This window comes from Dichomitus squalens (genome assembly GCF_000275845.1).
Source record: "Dichomitus squalens LYAD-421 SS1 unplaced genomic scaffold DICSQscaffold_18, whole genome shotgun sequence".
NCBI lineage: Eukaryota > Fungi > Basidiomycota > Agaricomycetes > Polyporales > Polyporaceae > Dichomitus > Dichomitus squalens.
In genome coordinates this window covers 217,282-230,391 of record NW_006766900.1, presented here as the reverse complement: position 1 = coordinate 230,391, position 13,110 = coordinate 217,282, and the positions used below count along the sequence as shown (strand labels likewise).

Below are 13,110 nucleotides of genomic sequence, written 5' to 3'. Positions count from 1 at the left end.
AACATCGGCTGCCAGACTCGCCATGCTCACGCAAGCAGGACAGCGGGAAGGAGACAGAACAGGAGGGCGTCCGAGGGGACCAGGTATCGTGTTGGGCCAGTATCCCATGTCGTTCCGTGTAACACGCATCCTGTACATATTATGTAGTCTGTAACACGCTCAATATATTCATATTTGAATTCTACACCTATATGATTCGATGGCGATTATTCGAACATGAGGGATTGTGGGCGGAAGCTGGCGTAAAACCCGGCAGCTAATCAAACGGGCGCCATCGGAACCATGTAGAGTCGATAAAGGGGAGAACATGGACTATAGACAGGGGCGACCTGAATGGCATATGGGATCAGCGGTATGGGATCAAGAAGGTCTAATGTTATATTGATGGGAGGTACCCCGTGGATAGAGATTCGATATGGCCGACGATATGTGATCGGCCTCTCCCGACGATATCTGACACTTATCGCTCTCGCCCGGCGGTGTATGCGTCTTGTACAGGGGTATGTATTGTGTTTGATCCCGAAATTTTGTCTCGATTGAATGGAAGGACATTTTTCTGCTATTTTTCCATGATTTTCTTCAAAAAAACAGACTCTGCGCACTTCCTGTCACTATACCTCCCCAAGCAATTATGCTGATACTACCACCCTACATATTTACAACTTCTAGCTTTCTATCTACCCATCTCCTAATTCTTGTGCCACCCCGTGGTCTCGGTGACGCAGGAGAGCCGCAATGATGTTGCCTCCTTTGGGCGCTTATTGCACGTGGTGCGCTATTGTATGCGGTCACTGTAGAAAGTGCCCATGAGCGTCAGTCGGAGTTGGCTGCCATAATTTCGAAACCAAACTCTCTGTTGATAACCACAATCGACATCTCCTTGCATCTCCGTCCAGTTTGCTCCTCCTCGCATGATTTACTTGCAGGTCACCTTCTGATCATGGCCTCAACGCGACACACGCCCATGTCCGACCCCTCATCCTCCAAACACTCCGCGAACGCGTCGACGCAAAAACCCACCAAACGCCAGCACCCCAAGAAACACTCTGCCCACTCCCCTTCAACCTCTTCATCTCCCACTGCCCTCCCAGGCGTCCAAAAGATCAAAGCTGCTCTCCGTCAGACCCGCCGCCTGCTCGCGAAAGATTCGCTCGCCGCCGACGTGCGCGTCAAGACAGAGCGTCGGCTCAAGTCGCTCGAGGCCGACCTCGCGAAGGCCGAGCGGGCGCGCGTCGAGCGGAGCCTCGCTGCAAGATACCACAAGGTCAAGTTCTTCGAGCGGCAAAAGTTGCTGAGGAAGATTGCACAAGTAAAGCGGCAGCTCAAGGGTGATGGGGAGGACGGGGAGGGGGAGACGCTGGGGAAGAAGGAGAGGAAGAAGCTTGAAAAGCGATTGGGGGAGCTGAGGGTGGACTTGAACTACGTGCTGCATTACCCGAAGACGAAGAAGTACATCTCGCTGTTCCCGCCGGAGGTGAGGAAGGGGGAGGAGGCAGAGGCGGAGACGGTGGATGAGAAGGGCAAGGCGGAGACCGATAGGCAGCGGGAGGAGATCAGGGCGTGGGTGAGGGAGCAGATGGAGGGTGGGGCGTTGAGCTCGGAGCCGGAGGTCGAAGTCGGGAAGTCTGAGCGAGGGAGGAGCGCACCGACCGCGGAGCCGTCGCATCCTACGCCGTCCTCCAGTACGAAGCAGAAAAAGGCGGGAGACTGCGCGTCAATGACATGGTCGAAACCTGCGAAAGGGGGAGTTGCGGATGACGAGTTCTTCGGTGCGGACGATGAGGAGAATGAGGACGAGAGCGCAATTGAAGAGGGCCCTGAGGAAGACAGCGAGATGGGCGAGGACTGACAGACATCTTACGTGCGTCTTCTTCCGTGCCTCGGACGTCTTCGCGTCTTACTAGCATGAGTGATACAGTAGCGTAGTGCCTTACATCTTACTATCCAGATCTTTGGATGCCATCGCCGAATTGTTTGTTCTCTTCATTCGACGTGCTGAACTTTCGGCAGATCGCGTCATCCTGCGACAAAGTGGGTCCCCTCTTGACGATCCCTGTGCTGGGTGCGTACATTCACCAGTTGCAACGCTTCTATAAGCTCTTCCAGTTTCTTCTCTCCACTGTCGAGCATGTTCACAACTGCCGAGTAAACCGTATTCCCCTTCGCATGAATATGTTAACACAGCGGTCCGGCCTCGGTACGGTGCGCCCCGCTCTCTTCCGCCCCTTGTTCGTCCTAACGTCTCGTTGCCCTTCTTACCTTCGTCCCCTGAACATCTAACATTCCAAGGCACGCATTCTGAACTTATGATCCGATCAGTTCAATTTCTACGCATCGTCGAACGTGGTCATGCGACTTGCATAAACCCCTTGACCCGTACCCGCGGCTTCCCGATTCTTCCCGACGCCTCCTCGGCCCGGCGGTCCGCGTCACGATATATCCACCGGACTATAAATCTCGAGCTCGTCATACCCTATCGCGCACTCATCTCTCCCCCACCTTTTGCGCTCTGCTTTCGCACCCCTCGTCGTCGTTGTCGAACGGAATAGCAATGTCTCACGGCAAGTACCTCACCCTCTCGACTGGTCAGAAGATCCCCCAGATTGGTCTGGGCACCTGGCTGTCGAAGCCGAACGAAGTCGAGAATGCTGTATGTTATGCTATTCTCTTGTTTAAGGGGCGAGGAAAGATGTCAGGGTTGACGCGGGATGACGGGCGATCAGGTCGAGGCGGCCATCCGCGCGGGGTACCGGCACATCGACGCCGCAATAATCTACGGGAACCAGGACGAGGTCGGCCGGGCGTTGAAGAAAGTCATCCCGTCCGTCGTGAAACGCGAGGAGCTGTTCATCACCTCCAAGCTCTGGAACACGTCGCATAAGCCCGAACTGGTCGAGAAAGAGCTCGACGAGACGCTCAAGCAGCTCCAGCTCGACTATCTCGACCTCTACCGTGCGTATCGCACTCCCAGTCGCTTACTCGCTTTTCTCTTCCATGAGTTACGCTGAGCATGCGCGCACGCAGTCGTCCACTGGCCCGTTGCGTTCCCGTACGGGGGCGCCCTGGAGCCTCTCGACCCGAACAAGCCCGACTGGGTCGTTCTCGACCTGGAGACTAGTCTGGTCGACACCTGGAAGGCTATGATCAAGCTCCTCGATACCGGCAAGGTTAAGGCGATCGGCGTCTCCAACTTTTCTATTCACCATATCCAGGGCATCGTTGACGCCACTGGTGTCTGGCCTGTGCGCCTCTTCTCTCGTTTGACGATCTATGAATACACGGCTGACGAAGTGACGTGCGCGTAGGCCGTGAACCAGATTGAGGCGCACCCGCTTCTTCTCCAGGACGACCTCGTCAAATACGCCAAGGAGCACAACATCCATCTCACCGCATACTCGCCCCTCGGTAACAACCGTGCGTTTGCCTTGTTGACCGACTTCCTGGCACTTACTGATCGGTCGGGGTGTAATAGTGGCTGGCCACAAGAAGTTGACCGAGTACCCCGAGGTGCTCGAGCTCGCCCAAAAGTACAATGCGACGCCCGCTCAGGTGCTCATTGCTTGGGGCGTCAAGCGCGGCTACTCCGTCATCCCCAAGTCCATCACCCCAGGTGCGTTTTCCTCCGGCCTCCTCGTGACCCATATAGCGCTGACCGCTGTGAATGGACGGGCAGAACGCATTGTGTCCAACTTCCAGCAGATCGAGCTGTCGGACGAGGACTACGAGAAGCTGAGCGAGCTCGGGCGGAAGAGCCCGAAGCGGTTCAACGTCAAGACGACGTACCCGCCTTTCTGGGACATCAACATCTTTGGGGACGAACTCGAGCAGAGCACGACGAACCAGATCAAGATCGCGTGAGCGTTCGGGGGCTGCTCGTGCGCTTTGGAGCCGGTAGGATAGCTAGTAACGTTGCCGTGTACTTATCTGTAATGATATCAGGTTCATCTCGCTCTGAGTTTTGGAAAGCAAGCCTATTGTATGACCCCGGACGAGCAGGAGTCGGACGCCTTCGGGTGGCATCGTCCATGCCTTGTGCTTGTAAGCGTGCTCTTCGTCTTGTAGTAGCTTCCACCCGAAGACATGATCATGTTTGCGGTATGGAAAGAGGGCCAGAGCCAACAATATCAAATACGATAGGACGATAGCATCTGCTAGGGAGAGCGAGATCATGAGGGGTATAGCTGAACGTCCATCAAACTCTGAGTTGCTGATAAACTAGGGTGACAAACTTTAGGATGAGCGCTCATCCCCAAGTTCGTTACCCTGAGTACGTCCCTCGCTCCTCCTGCCCTCCGCACGTGGTATCACAATTGGATGGAGCATCCATTGAACAGAACGCATTGTGTCGGATTCCAGCAGATCGAGCTGTCGGATACGAGCAGCTGTGCAAGTTCGGGCGGAAGGGGTCGAAGCGATTCATCGTGAAGACGACGTACCTGCAATACTGGGATATCCACATATCCGCTGGCGATCTCGAGGAGAGTAGGACGACCAGGTCAAGCTGACGTGAGTCCTTAGAGGGTTGGGTGTCGGTACGACGCTTAAGGAAGCTTGCGTTGTACTTACCTGCATTGGTGTCAGGTTCAATCCGCCATCGCCATTGCAAGACATTCTTACGGACGTCAATCTGATAGTATAGGCCATGCATTATGTACATAAGCTCTCGTTCATAGCAGAAAGCATATCTCCTGGTTACAAGCAAATCCACTGCGACATCACCTTATAGTGTTGGGCGAAGAACTCCAGATGAGATCTTCGCAGCGTTATCAAACGACCAGGAGGGGGGGCGGGAGTTATTCGCCTGGTTGATAGCAGTTATTAGCATAGGCGCCTATTACATAATACAGGCAAATCATCTCCCGCCCATCGTCCAGTCGGCCTCCTGGAGCACCCTCGTCGCAACTCCTTTGTGCGCCGCAACTCCCTTCCCCTTTCCCTTGTGGTTAGAAGCAGCCTCAGGAGACATAACTGGTATGTCAGAGAAGTAGTCCTTGAGGAACCATGAGCTAATGTTCAGTCCATCAGCAGCGCTCTCGAGAGTCTCTGCCAGCCTGCCATACGTCATGGCGGGATCCTCATCCTCGCCCCAATTGTCACCGGCCTCATCATCTTCATCATCGCCTTCAGACTCGGAGTCTATGGAATCTCCTAGGTCATCGTCCCCCTCACCCTTATCACCGGAGTCTTGGTCTTCGTGAACCACGACAGGATTGTCGGTACTCGAGCCCGGCTTTCCCATCTCGCATCGTTGGACATCCGCACCAGCGAGGATACCATCAGCAAAAGTGTGAAAGTGTTGCCAGACATTACCCTCCCACGCCTATTCAGGCAAGCGCAAGAATATAAGGCATGATTCGAGTTTCATTCCAATGGACCTGTCGCGTTTCCCATGGAAGGCAATATCCACAGACTGCCTGCATGGACAGGCAATGCTCGGAAATGCTAGGCAATAGGACCGAGATGTCGCTGGTCTTGCATGGTGTTGCAGAGATTGCAGTGCCACGCAATACCAGCGATCGAGCGCCATACCTTCTAAGGTTGCCCGGAATTGTCGGAATTGCGAGACGGGGCAATCGCTACAATTTGGTGCGACATGGGACAACAAGGGACACATGGTGCAGGGTATTCGAGTCAATGCCTCAAAATCCATGTATTGGATGATTAGGAGAGTCCAGGTGGTGTGTGACTAGGAACTCAAAATGTATTGCATTTACATCGAAATGATAATCGGGCTCGGGAGGATGCGCGTGCAGATACCCATATGATATATTGCGGAACAAGACAGTTATACATACTGACATTATCATGAAGGGGAAGCCAAGGCGCAAGTCGAACATGAACTCCAAAAGCAAAGGTGGTGTTGGTGTCGTCGAGATGTACAAGGACTATGAGGATGACAAACTGAGCTCACCAACACCGCGTACCTGTATGCGCCTCCCTGGACTGTCACGCAGTTCCAGTACGTTGATTGGCCTGATCTCAAGGGTCCGGGCGACCCGTGTAGTGCGCTGCACTGGATGCGCTATGTTGACGAGGCTGTCGGAGTGTCGCGGAGGGTGGACCAGAGACCGGGAGGTGATGGTCTACTCTACCGTACAAATGTGCCGCTGCATGGCAATACCGTTGTGGCAGATATGCTCCTGTGGATGCGGTCAACATAATCATGGACATTTCAATGACGCAAAGGACGACTCACCCGTGCTCCTGCACTGTTCTGCGGGTGTCAGAAGGATGGGCGGGTTTGTCGCCGTCAATAAGGTCCCTGATGGTGTGCGGCGTGAGATGCACAAGTGGAAGGGACTTCTGAGCCTTCAAGATATGACGTACCGTTCAGTTACTCGTGACCCTACCTCATCGCTCGTACACGTACGCTGCAGGTGATGTTGCATCAACCTCGCCGAACTTCGCAAATACCAAGGTAGCTACCCTACCTGGGACAGGCGGTGGAGTGGAAGTGGGGATGGCATGATCTTGCACTTACGAGAGTCCCACAGCGCAAAATCCTGGAACCCTACTCTCAAGGCAGGTCAGTCAGTCGATCGAGAGCTAGATTGATGGACTTAGCGTCTTGAACACTACTAGAAGTTGTGTCACAACATATAGTGTGCCCGAGGTAGCGGGGAGACTATATGCGCGCTTGGGCTGGACTGGAGTGTCGTCAAAGAAGGAACGAAGGGCGCTGCTCGTTGAATGCAACCTTCACAGACGGTACCATTGTTTGCTGAGCAGGCAAAACACGCCGGACTGACACTACGGCAAATGGGGGTGAGTAGGGGGGAGCACGGGAGTTGGGACAACCTACAGTAGGGTCAGGCACGCTCCATAGGGAGAGAGCACAGACGAAAGATGAGGCGCATTGACTCAGAAATTAGTAGAACGATGACTCACGAGACGATCCCGAAGGCAAGGTACTCTATGACCGAAGAGAATGAGATCCAAGAGATGAGCCCTTGCTACCAACCGCTCTCGAAGCGTAGGATCGCCACCTTCGGACATGGCTGTAAGAGGCGGAGCCAGGAAGGTCGGACTCGGAGGCACTATACTGCTTACTGAGGGTACTCACCGCTTCGATGTCTACCTTGACTGCGCGCACGGTGAACCACGGGATGAGGATGCTATATTGTTGAATGCATTTGTCAGCGTTGAGATTAGTCATTCCAAGATGGGGATATATGCACAGTACCGTCATGCCATACGTGTACCAGGGATCCTGCCCGGGTCCTAGAAGTGCATGTCGAGGGGGCCTGTCGATGAACTTGGGCTGAGGTATGGTCGTATCGCGTGAGCGTTGTCTGAGAACCTAGCCTAACGTGAGTAGAGGCGGGGTGCTATCTACACGCGATGCAGGACAGGGGAGACCAGGTAGTACAAGAGAACGGGAAAAAGGGTCGAGGAGGTACTCAGAAAGGCCTGCGAGACGAGAGGGCAGGGTGGGTGAATTGAAATGATCTCAATGAGGGCGGAGCCATGACTCCAGAGAAAGCCCGATGTATAGGAAAGCTGTGGACTCTGGCCTGGACAGGCAGAAAAGGGACGTCGCTGGCAAAACCAGCATGTAGGAGACCAACCACCAATGCATATATGCGCTGAAATCGTACGTACAGTGCGTGGTTGCCGTGCAGTGCATCCTTTGGCTTTAAGGGGACTTGGGCAATGGGAAGTGCGGGGTATTGCAAAGGGCGGAGATTTTACCCTTCCCTTTGCTAATAGCGTCTTTCAGTATTGGTATTGAAGTGCTGGGTCGAAGGAAGAGATGAGAGTACGAGGGAAAAGATAGTCTTGACGTTTTTGCGTGAGGACACTCTTTATAGTGTGGAGGTGAAGAGCGATGACGCGCATGGGCGCCTATGAGCAAGACACGTTCAACGCGTTGAACACGTGCTCGTGCTGGCACAGATGAGCAGAATTTCCCCCAAAATGCGCTTCCTGTCTGTTCCATAGTCCTCGTCAGTGTCATCACTAGTGCCTATATGCACTTGTTGTGAGTCCTCGTCCTCCTCTTGAACATCTACTACCCGGCAACTAAGGCCTAATCAGAGTGCAAGAAACCCGCGAGAAGGCGCACATATTCTACCACAGCGGGCTCTGGCGAAACGGCAACGTCAAGAACCTCGTCCGAGGCGAAGGAGACGGAGATGCGCAGGATGGAGCAGAATCTGCCCACGCTGCTGACGTTCAGAAAGGAGTCCGAGCCATCTTAACTCCATGCAACAACTAGCTCCTCGCAGGCTTCGTCGACTGTTCCGTCTGCGACGTTTGGTTCCTCTACGTTGAATTCTCCCCTATATCCTTCTACCACGGCGGCTGCGATGAACGTCTCAGAAGCTGGCTAAGGGAAAGGACTTGCTCCTAACAACGAGGAGTCTGAATCCCCCGGTAGCCATCGGCGACGGTCTGGAGAAAAGGAAGAGGAGCATCACGACGAGGTCATGCCCATGACAGCGAAGTCGTAGGCAGCTGAAATTGTTTACCACCACCCTGCAGCCAGGTTTTTTCCGCCTCCTACTCCAGCAATTCTACACTGACAGGCCACCGCCTCCGCCCTACAGATCCAGCATGATCGGCGATGGTCACATTCCTGGCTATCCGATGTCTCAAGCTCCTCTCCCTGCCTCCTCGCCTCCTCCTCAAGGACACCTTCAAGCTCGCATCCGTGATCCCAACTACCCGAAGCCTTATCCACTGATGCTGCAGAGTCTCATCATGCCTCACCCGGGTGCTCCGAAGCCTGCTACGGAGACCGCAGGCCGGCCGCAGCCCGCACAGGAGCTCCCGTCACATGATGACACATAGGTCTGCCTCCTGTCTTCATTCATCATGTCCCGGGTATGGTGGTTGCTGCCAGATGGGAAGGGCGGCCTACGCCACTGACTGTGTGCAGGCGAGTTTGACTTGGTGTGGACCGTGGGTCCGGTCCCAATACTGGTAAATGGACTATGACATCTCTGCCCATACCACCGCCCACACTGAATCAACGGACGTTGAACGCAGCGGGGCCTATGCCTGGGCTTGCATAAAAGGACTAGGACTGGGGCCAACGATCGGACAACCCATCAAACGGGCGAACTTCACCCCTACAGTGCACACGTCAAGACCGAGGTCGCGGTCATTCTCTAGGTTGACAGGTGGCGACCTGACCATCTCGGTGGAGGCGCTCGGAGAAGGAAGGTGCGTTGTCTTGTTCATTCGTTTTATTATCACCGTTATGTAGCACTCATCTTACCTGTAGCCGCGCCAAATCCATCGCTCAAGCATCGCAAATCTTGCTATGCCCGCCGCTATTGCCCATACGGCCTTTGCAGATCACGACGAAACGGTCGAAGTCCACCATGGCTACAATGGCGACATTATGAACGTGCCTGCACCCCAGCGCGCGACTGTGTCAATCTCGCCGACAGTGGTACGCGGCATTCACGCACCCTCGCCTTTGTCTCTTTCGCAGAATAATACAGTAGTCGCGGCAGGCCCGCCTGCCGTTGTTGCTCCACCTGTACGTTCTCCCCTGTGTGCGTCAAGCTTAGTTGTCTCAACCTCACTATGCACGGGGAGACCCCTATGGACAAAGCCTGCTCGCGTAATTAGGGAATACAATGTATCCTTGAATGAGAGCTGTGCGCATGTAGTTTAATGCCTCATCAGGAAGCCGACCCCTGCTGCGCTGACTATGATAAGGTGAAAAACAACGTCCCATACTAAACCAGGATATATTCTTGTCACAACATACGAGTACTATACATCATTGTGCGAGCACACGAGTTCATGCAAGCCCTAGCAAACCTTGCGCTGTCATATAATCTCATCGCCATTCTCGCCCGATATTGTGAGTATTGGGAGAACGGGCCCTTCTTGCCCCCATATTGGGCGCTCGCGCTGTCTCGCGCCTGATCCGGTGCTTCAGGCCATACTGGCAATCCCAAGGGCGATTTTCGCACATTTGCTGATGACCTAGTATGGGGCGCATGTCACGGAATTTGACAGTTGGGCGGCGGGCAGAGACAAGGCTCTGCAATATGTGAGTAGTAGTTATAGCATTCGTCTCGATAACGGTACTTGTAGCCTACCTTCCTCTTGTGAATACACCAGTTGCAAATTTGGATCATCCGCGTCACGGTGGGAACATGCAGGCGATTGCAGAGATAGCTATTCAGCCAGGTATAAGTCGATTGTGTCCGTTCGTCCGCCATTGAGTTTGGGGTAAGGGCGAAGATTGCGCGCGCCAGGTACTGTCAGCAGAGTTGTGAACGGTGTCGAACACAATGCTAAAGTGAGTACTCACTGCTAATGGTTGTACCGCAGCCTTCCGTCCAACGTCCTCGTCAAGACACTTCCACCATTCGAAAGGATCTTGAGAAGGAGTCAACAGCTGCTCAAAGGGATATGCGCTTTTGATGAATAGGCAAATTTGGTCCTTAAGCTCATCTAGTGCCTGCGCAATGGGTAAGCCAGCAATTTGTACATCCTTCTTCTCATACTCAATGTGCAGTAGAGATAGAAGGAAGTTACCAGCGCGCATGACACTTTTCGGAAGTTCTGGCTCCTTCTTCGGGTGTAGGCTCGGAATTTTGATTGCTTTGATAGTGAGAGGATTGAGGTCGTGAAGCAGATCGTGGCCTTGGAAACCTAGTAAGCGATATATCAAGACTTCAGATGAGGTCAGTTTAGACTGAATGGAATGACAGAACTCATGAGGATCAAAGACAAAACTGGCAAAGTAAACGTCTGAAGGTGCTTGCTCGATCATCTGGAGCCATCGTGCCTGAGCGGCCTCCCTAATGGCGTCCTTATCGGATTGAGTCATGCCGGTGTCGTTGTTGCTAATGACGTCGTAGACTCCTGCCATGCATGCAAGCCAAAAGATGTAAACATCGGACACGGTGGAGTGGGTTGACTCAAGGCATGTAATCGACTTTGCCACTGGTCCGAGTACGGCGACAAGCTCCTTTAACTCTGCTGCGAACTTCCATGCAGGCGCATTGTTCAAGAACAGAGAGTTGACATCTTAGTAGAGACGTTAGCCTAGGTTCTATCAGAGTATTTAGTTGCGCTCACCTTGATCATGATTGTCTTTGACACACACAGATCACGCAGTGCAGGCATGCACCGGAGCAAACCTGCAGATGCGAAATAGATGCTTGCAAAGCGTGTCTTCCCTATTGAAACAAGACCCTGTGTGATGCCCATCTCGAGGTGTTTCCGTCGTAGATGCTCCCGGGCCGCTCCTGACTTCTTTAGGTACTTGAGTGCACGCCACAAGTTTTTGATAGACTAGGGACAACAATGTATCAGCACATTATCAATCTTTCATGCACCAGACGGCCTCTTGCACTGCAGTCCCCACACATCATGCAACTCCTAATGAAAGCTGTCAATTGACTTACCTCCTTGTAGTGTTCGAGTTTACAGATGTCGCCACATAAATGACTAAGCCGGTGACAGGCGTCGGGAAGGATGATGATCCAGGGGAAGTCCTCGTGTATCATGTCACACGCAGTTGTCGTGTTGCTCGTGTTGTCTGAGCAGATCCCACGGATTCGCTTTGGACCAATTAGGTTAATGACCTATACACATTCAATGATTAGCATGTTCGACAGTGCTTTCCAAAGACATGGTACACATACATTCTTCAAAGCATGATAATAGTACATGCCTGTGTGTGAGAATCCCGTAGAATCCTTCCCCTCAAAGAAGAACACACGTCAGTCTTCAGTGATGATGTGAATCGTTAGGTTCGAGCTTGTCGACTTGAGAGAACCGCCATCGAATGAGATCGTGAGATTGTCTTTCTCTTGTAGAAGCTTTATCAGGAAAACGTCACGGACTTGTGCAGGTACTTGAGGTACTTGGCCAAGTACCTCAAGTATCCCAAGTACCTCAAGTACCCCAAGTCCAATGGACTTGGCCAAGTCGACCCACTCGACTTGGCCAAGTACCAGGTACTTGGCCAAGTCCTCCAAGTCCCTGTTCAAGTTTATGCCTAAGTTCACTGTGAGATGTATTGAATAAAGATGATATGCATGGAAGTCAATCAAAGGACGTTGTCGCGGCGACTAGGCGCGTAGACTCGGATCGACGTTCAGCGACGACCTCGTAAGCGAGCGGCAAGGAGCCGAAAGGGGAAAGAGAGAGAGAGAGGGATAAACGTGACAGAAAACTCGACGAGGGCAGAGCGGAGGTCGGCACAAAGGCACGAGACCTACGAAAGCTAGTCTTCACGCAGACAGCGACAGACTAGTCCCAATGACCAAGTTATACATTAGCAATCGAAGGGAGATACAATGCTATGGTCACTCACCTAGTCCCAATGACCAAGAGGTCGAGATGGGGACTAGGGAGTGCCTAAGGGGGTCCTTATATACTAGAGGGGCTGCTTAGCAACCAAGGACAAGGCGCGAGAGCGAGGCAGTGAAGATGACAAAGAGAGAACAAAGGGCGAGAAAGAAAAGGCAAGGGCATGACGATCACGGGAACGTAGCATGCGGGTGTGGGAACGTATCTACAGTGTCCAAACTGGGATGGGCTAAGAAAGGAAATGGTCCAAAAATGGAAGGTGGGCGTCAAGGGGAGGGGAATGGGCGGCAAAAAGGGGCGTCTGTCCAACGTCCGTGACATTACCCCCCTCCTAAGGTCCGTCGGTCCCCGATGGACCCGAGGCCGGGGCGCCGTCCGGAGGCCCATTCGAGGTCGGAGGGTGTGGCAGTGGTGAAGTTGACGAGGGGTTGCCAGGGAAGAGATTGAAAGATGGCCGCTGCAATTCGACGTGGGGCAGTGGGGTTCCGCTCGTGGAATTCGTCGATGAGCTCTTGGCAATGAGTGAGGTCCTTTGCCGGCTCCCAGCTGTTCTGGCCTTCATCGTAGCCTTTCCACTTGACCAGGTATTGGAACTGGTTACGGTACGTGCGGCTGTCTTCAATCTTTTCGACCTCGTACTCGAGTTCCCCTTCGACTTCGACTGGTTCCGGTGGGTGCAGAAGTATGCCGTTGACGTCGTTGCCCGTCCAGGGTGTGAGGCGGTCGACGTGGATGACGGCGTGTCGGTTCTGCATGGAAGGGGGAAGTTGAAGTCGATACGTGAGTTCGCCCGTGTGTTCCAAAACTTCATACTGTCACGGA

General features: G+C 53.4%; 3 protein-coding genes across 3 annotated transcripts; 2 read left to right on the top strand and 1 right to left on the bottom strand.

Annotated features, from left to right (window-relative positions):
* Positions 1 to 964: 964 nt before the first annotated feature.
* DICSQDRAFT_107108 (uncharacterized protein) lies at positions 965 to 2,198 on the top strand (the record flags this gene model as incomplete). Its single annotated transcript, XM_007366468.1, has 2 exons — positions 965 to 1,861; positions 1,919 to 2,198. The coding sequence occupies one exon, from the start codon at positions 965 to 967 to the stop codon at positions 1,847 to 1,849; it is 885 nt and encodes a 294-aa protein (XP_007366530.1). The 3' UTR covers positions 1,850 to 1,861; positions 1,919 to 2,198.
* A 292-nt stretch (positions 2,199 to 2,490) lies between these two features.
* DICSQDRAFT_107106 (Aldo/keto reductase) lies at positions 2,491 to 3,951 on the top strand. Its single transcript, XM_007366467.1, has 6 exons — positions 2,491 to 2,650; positions 2,724 to 2,952; positions 3,025 to 3,242; positions 3,306 to 3,414; positions 3,473 to 3,610; positions 3,674 to 3,951. Exons 1-6 carry the CDS (start codon positions 2,552 to 2,554, stop codon positions 3,856 to 3,858), a joined length of 978 nt encoding a protein of 325 aa, XP_007366529.1. The 5' UTR covers positions 2,491 to 2,551; the 3' UTR covers positions 3,859 to 3,951.
* A 6,736-nt stretch (positions 3,952 to 10,687) lies between these two features.
* Positions 10,688 to 11,558, bottom strand: DICSQDRAFT_29585 (uncharacterized protein; the record flags this gene model as incomplete). The annotated part of the gene is made up of 3 exons (XM_007366466.1): positions 10,688 to 10,957; positions 11,050 to 11,265; positions 11,379 to 11,558. Coding segments are annotated over 3 exons (666 nt in total), but the record flags the coding sequence as incomplete, so codon positions are not given.
* Positions 11,559 to 13,110: the final 1,552 nt, after the last annotated feature.

Coding starts and splice junctions, on each gene's coding strand:
- DICSQDRAFT_107106 (XM_007366467.1), top strand. CDS start 2,552: ATGTCTCACGGCAAGTACCTCACCCTCTCGACTGGTCAGAAGATCCCC. Junction 2,651..2,723: donor CGAACGAAGTCGAGAATGCT/GTATGTTATGCT, acceptor ACGGGCGATCAG/GTCGAGGCGGCCATCCGCGC. Junction 3,611..3,673: donor CCCCAAGTCCATCACCCCAG/GTGCGTTTTCCT, acceptor ATGGACGGGCAG/AACGCATTGTGTCCAACTTC.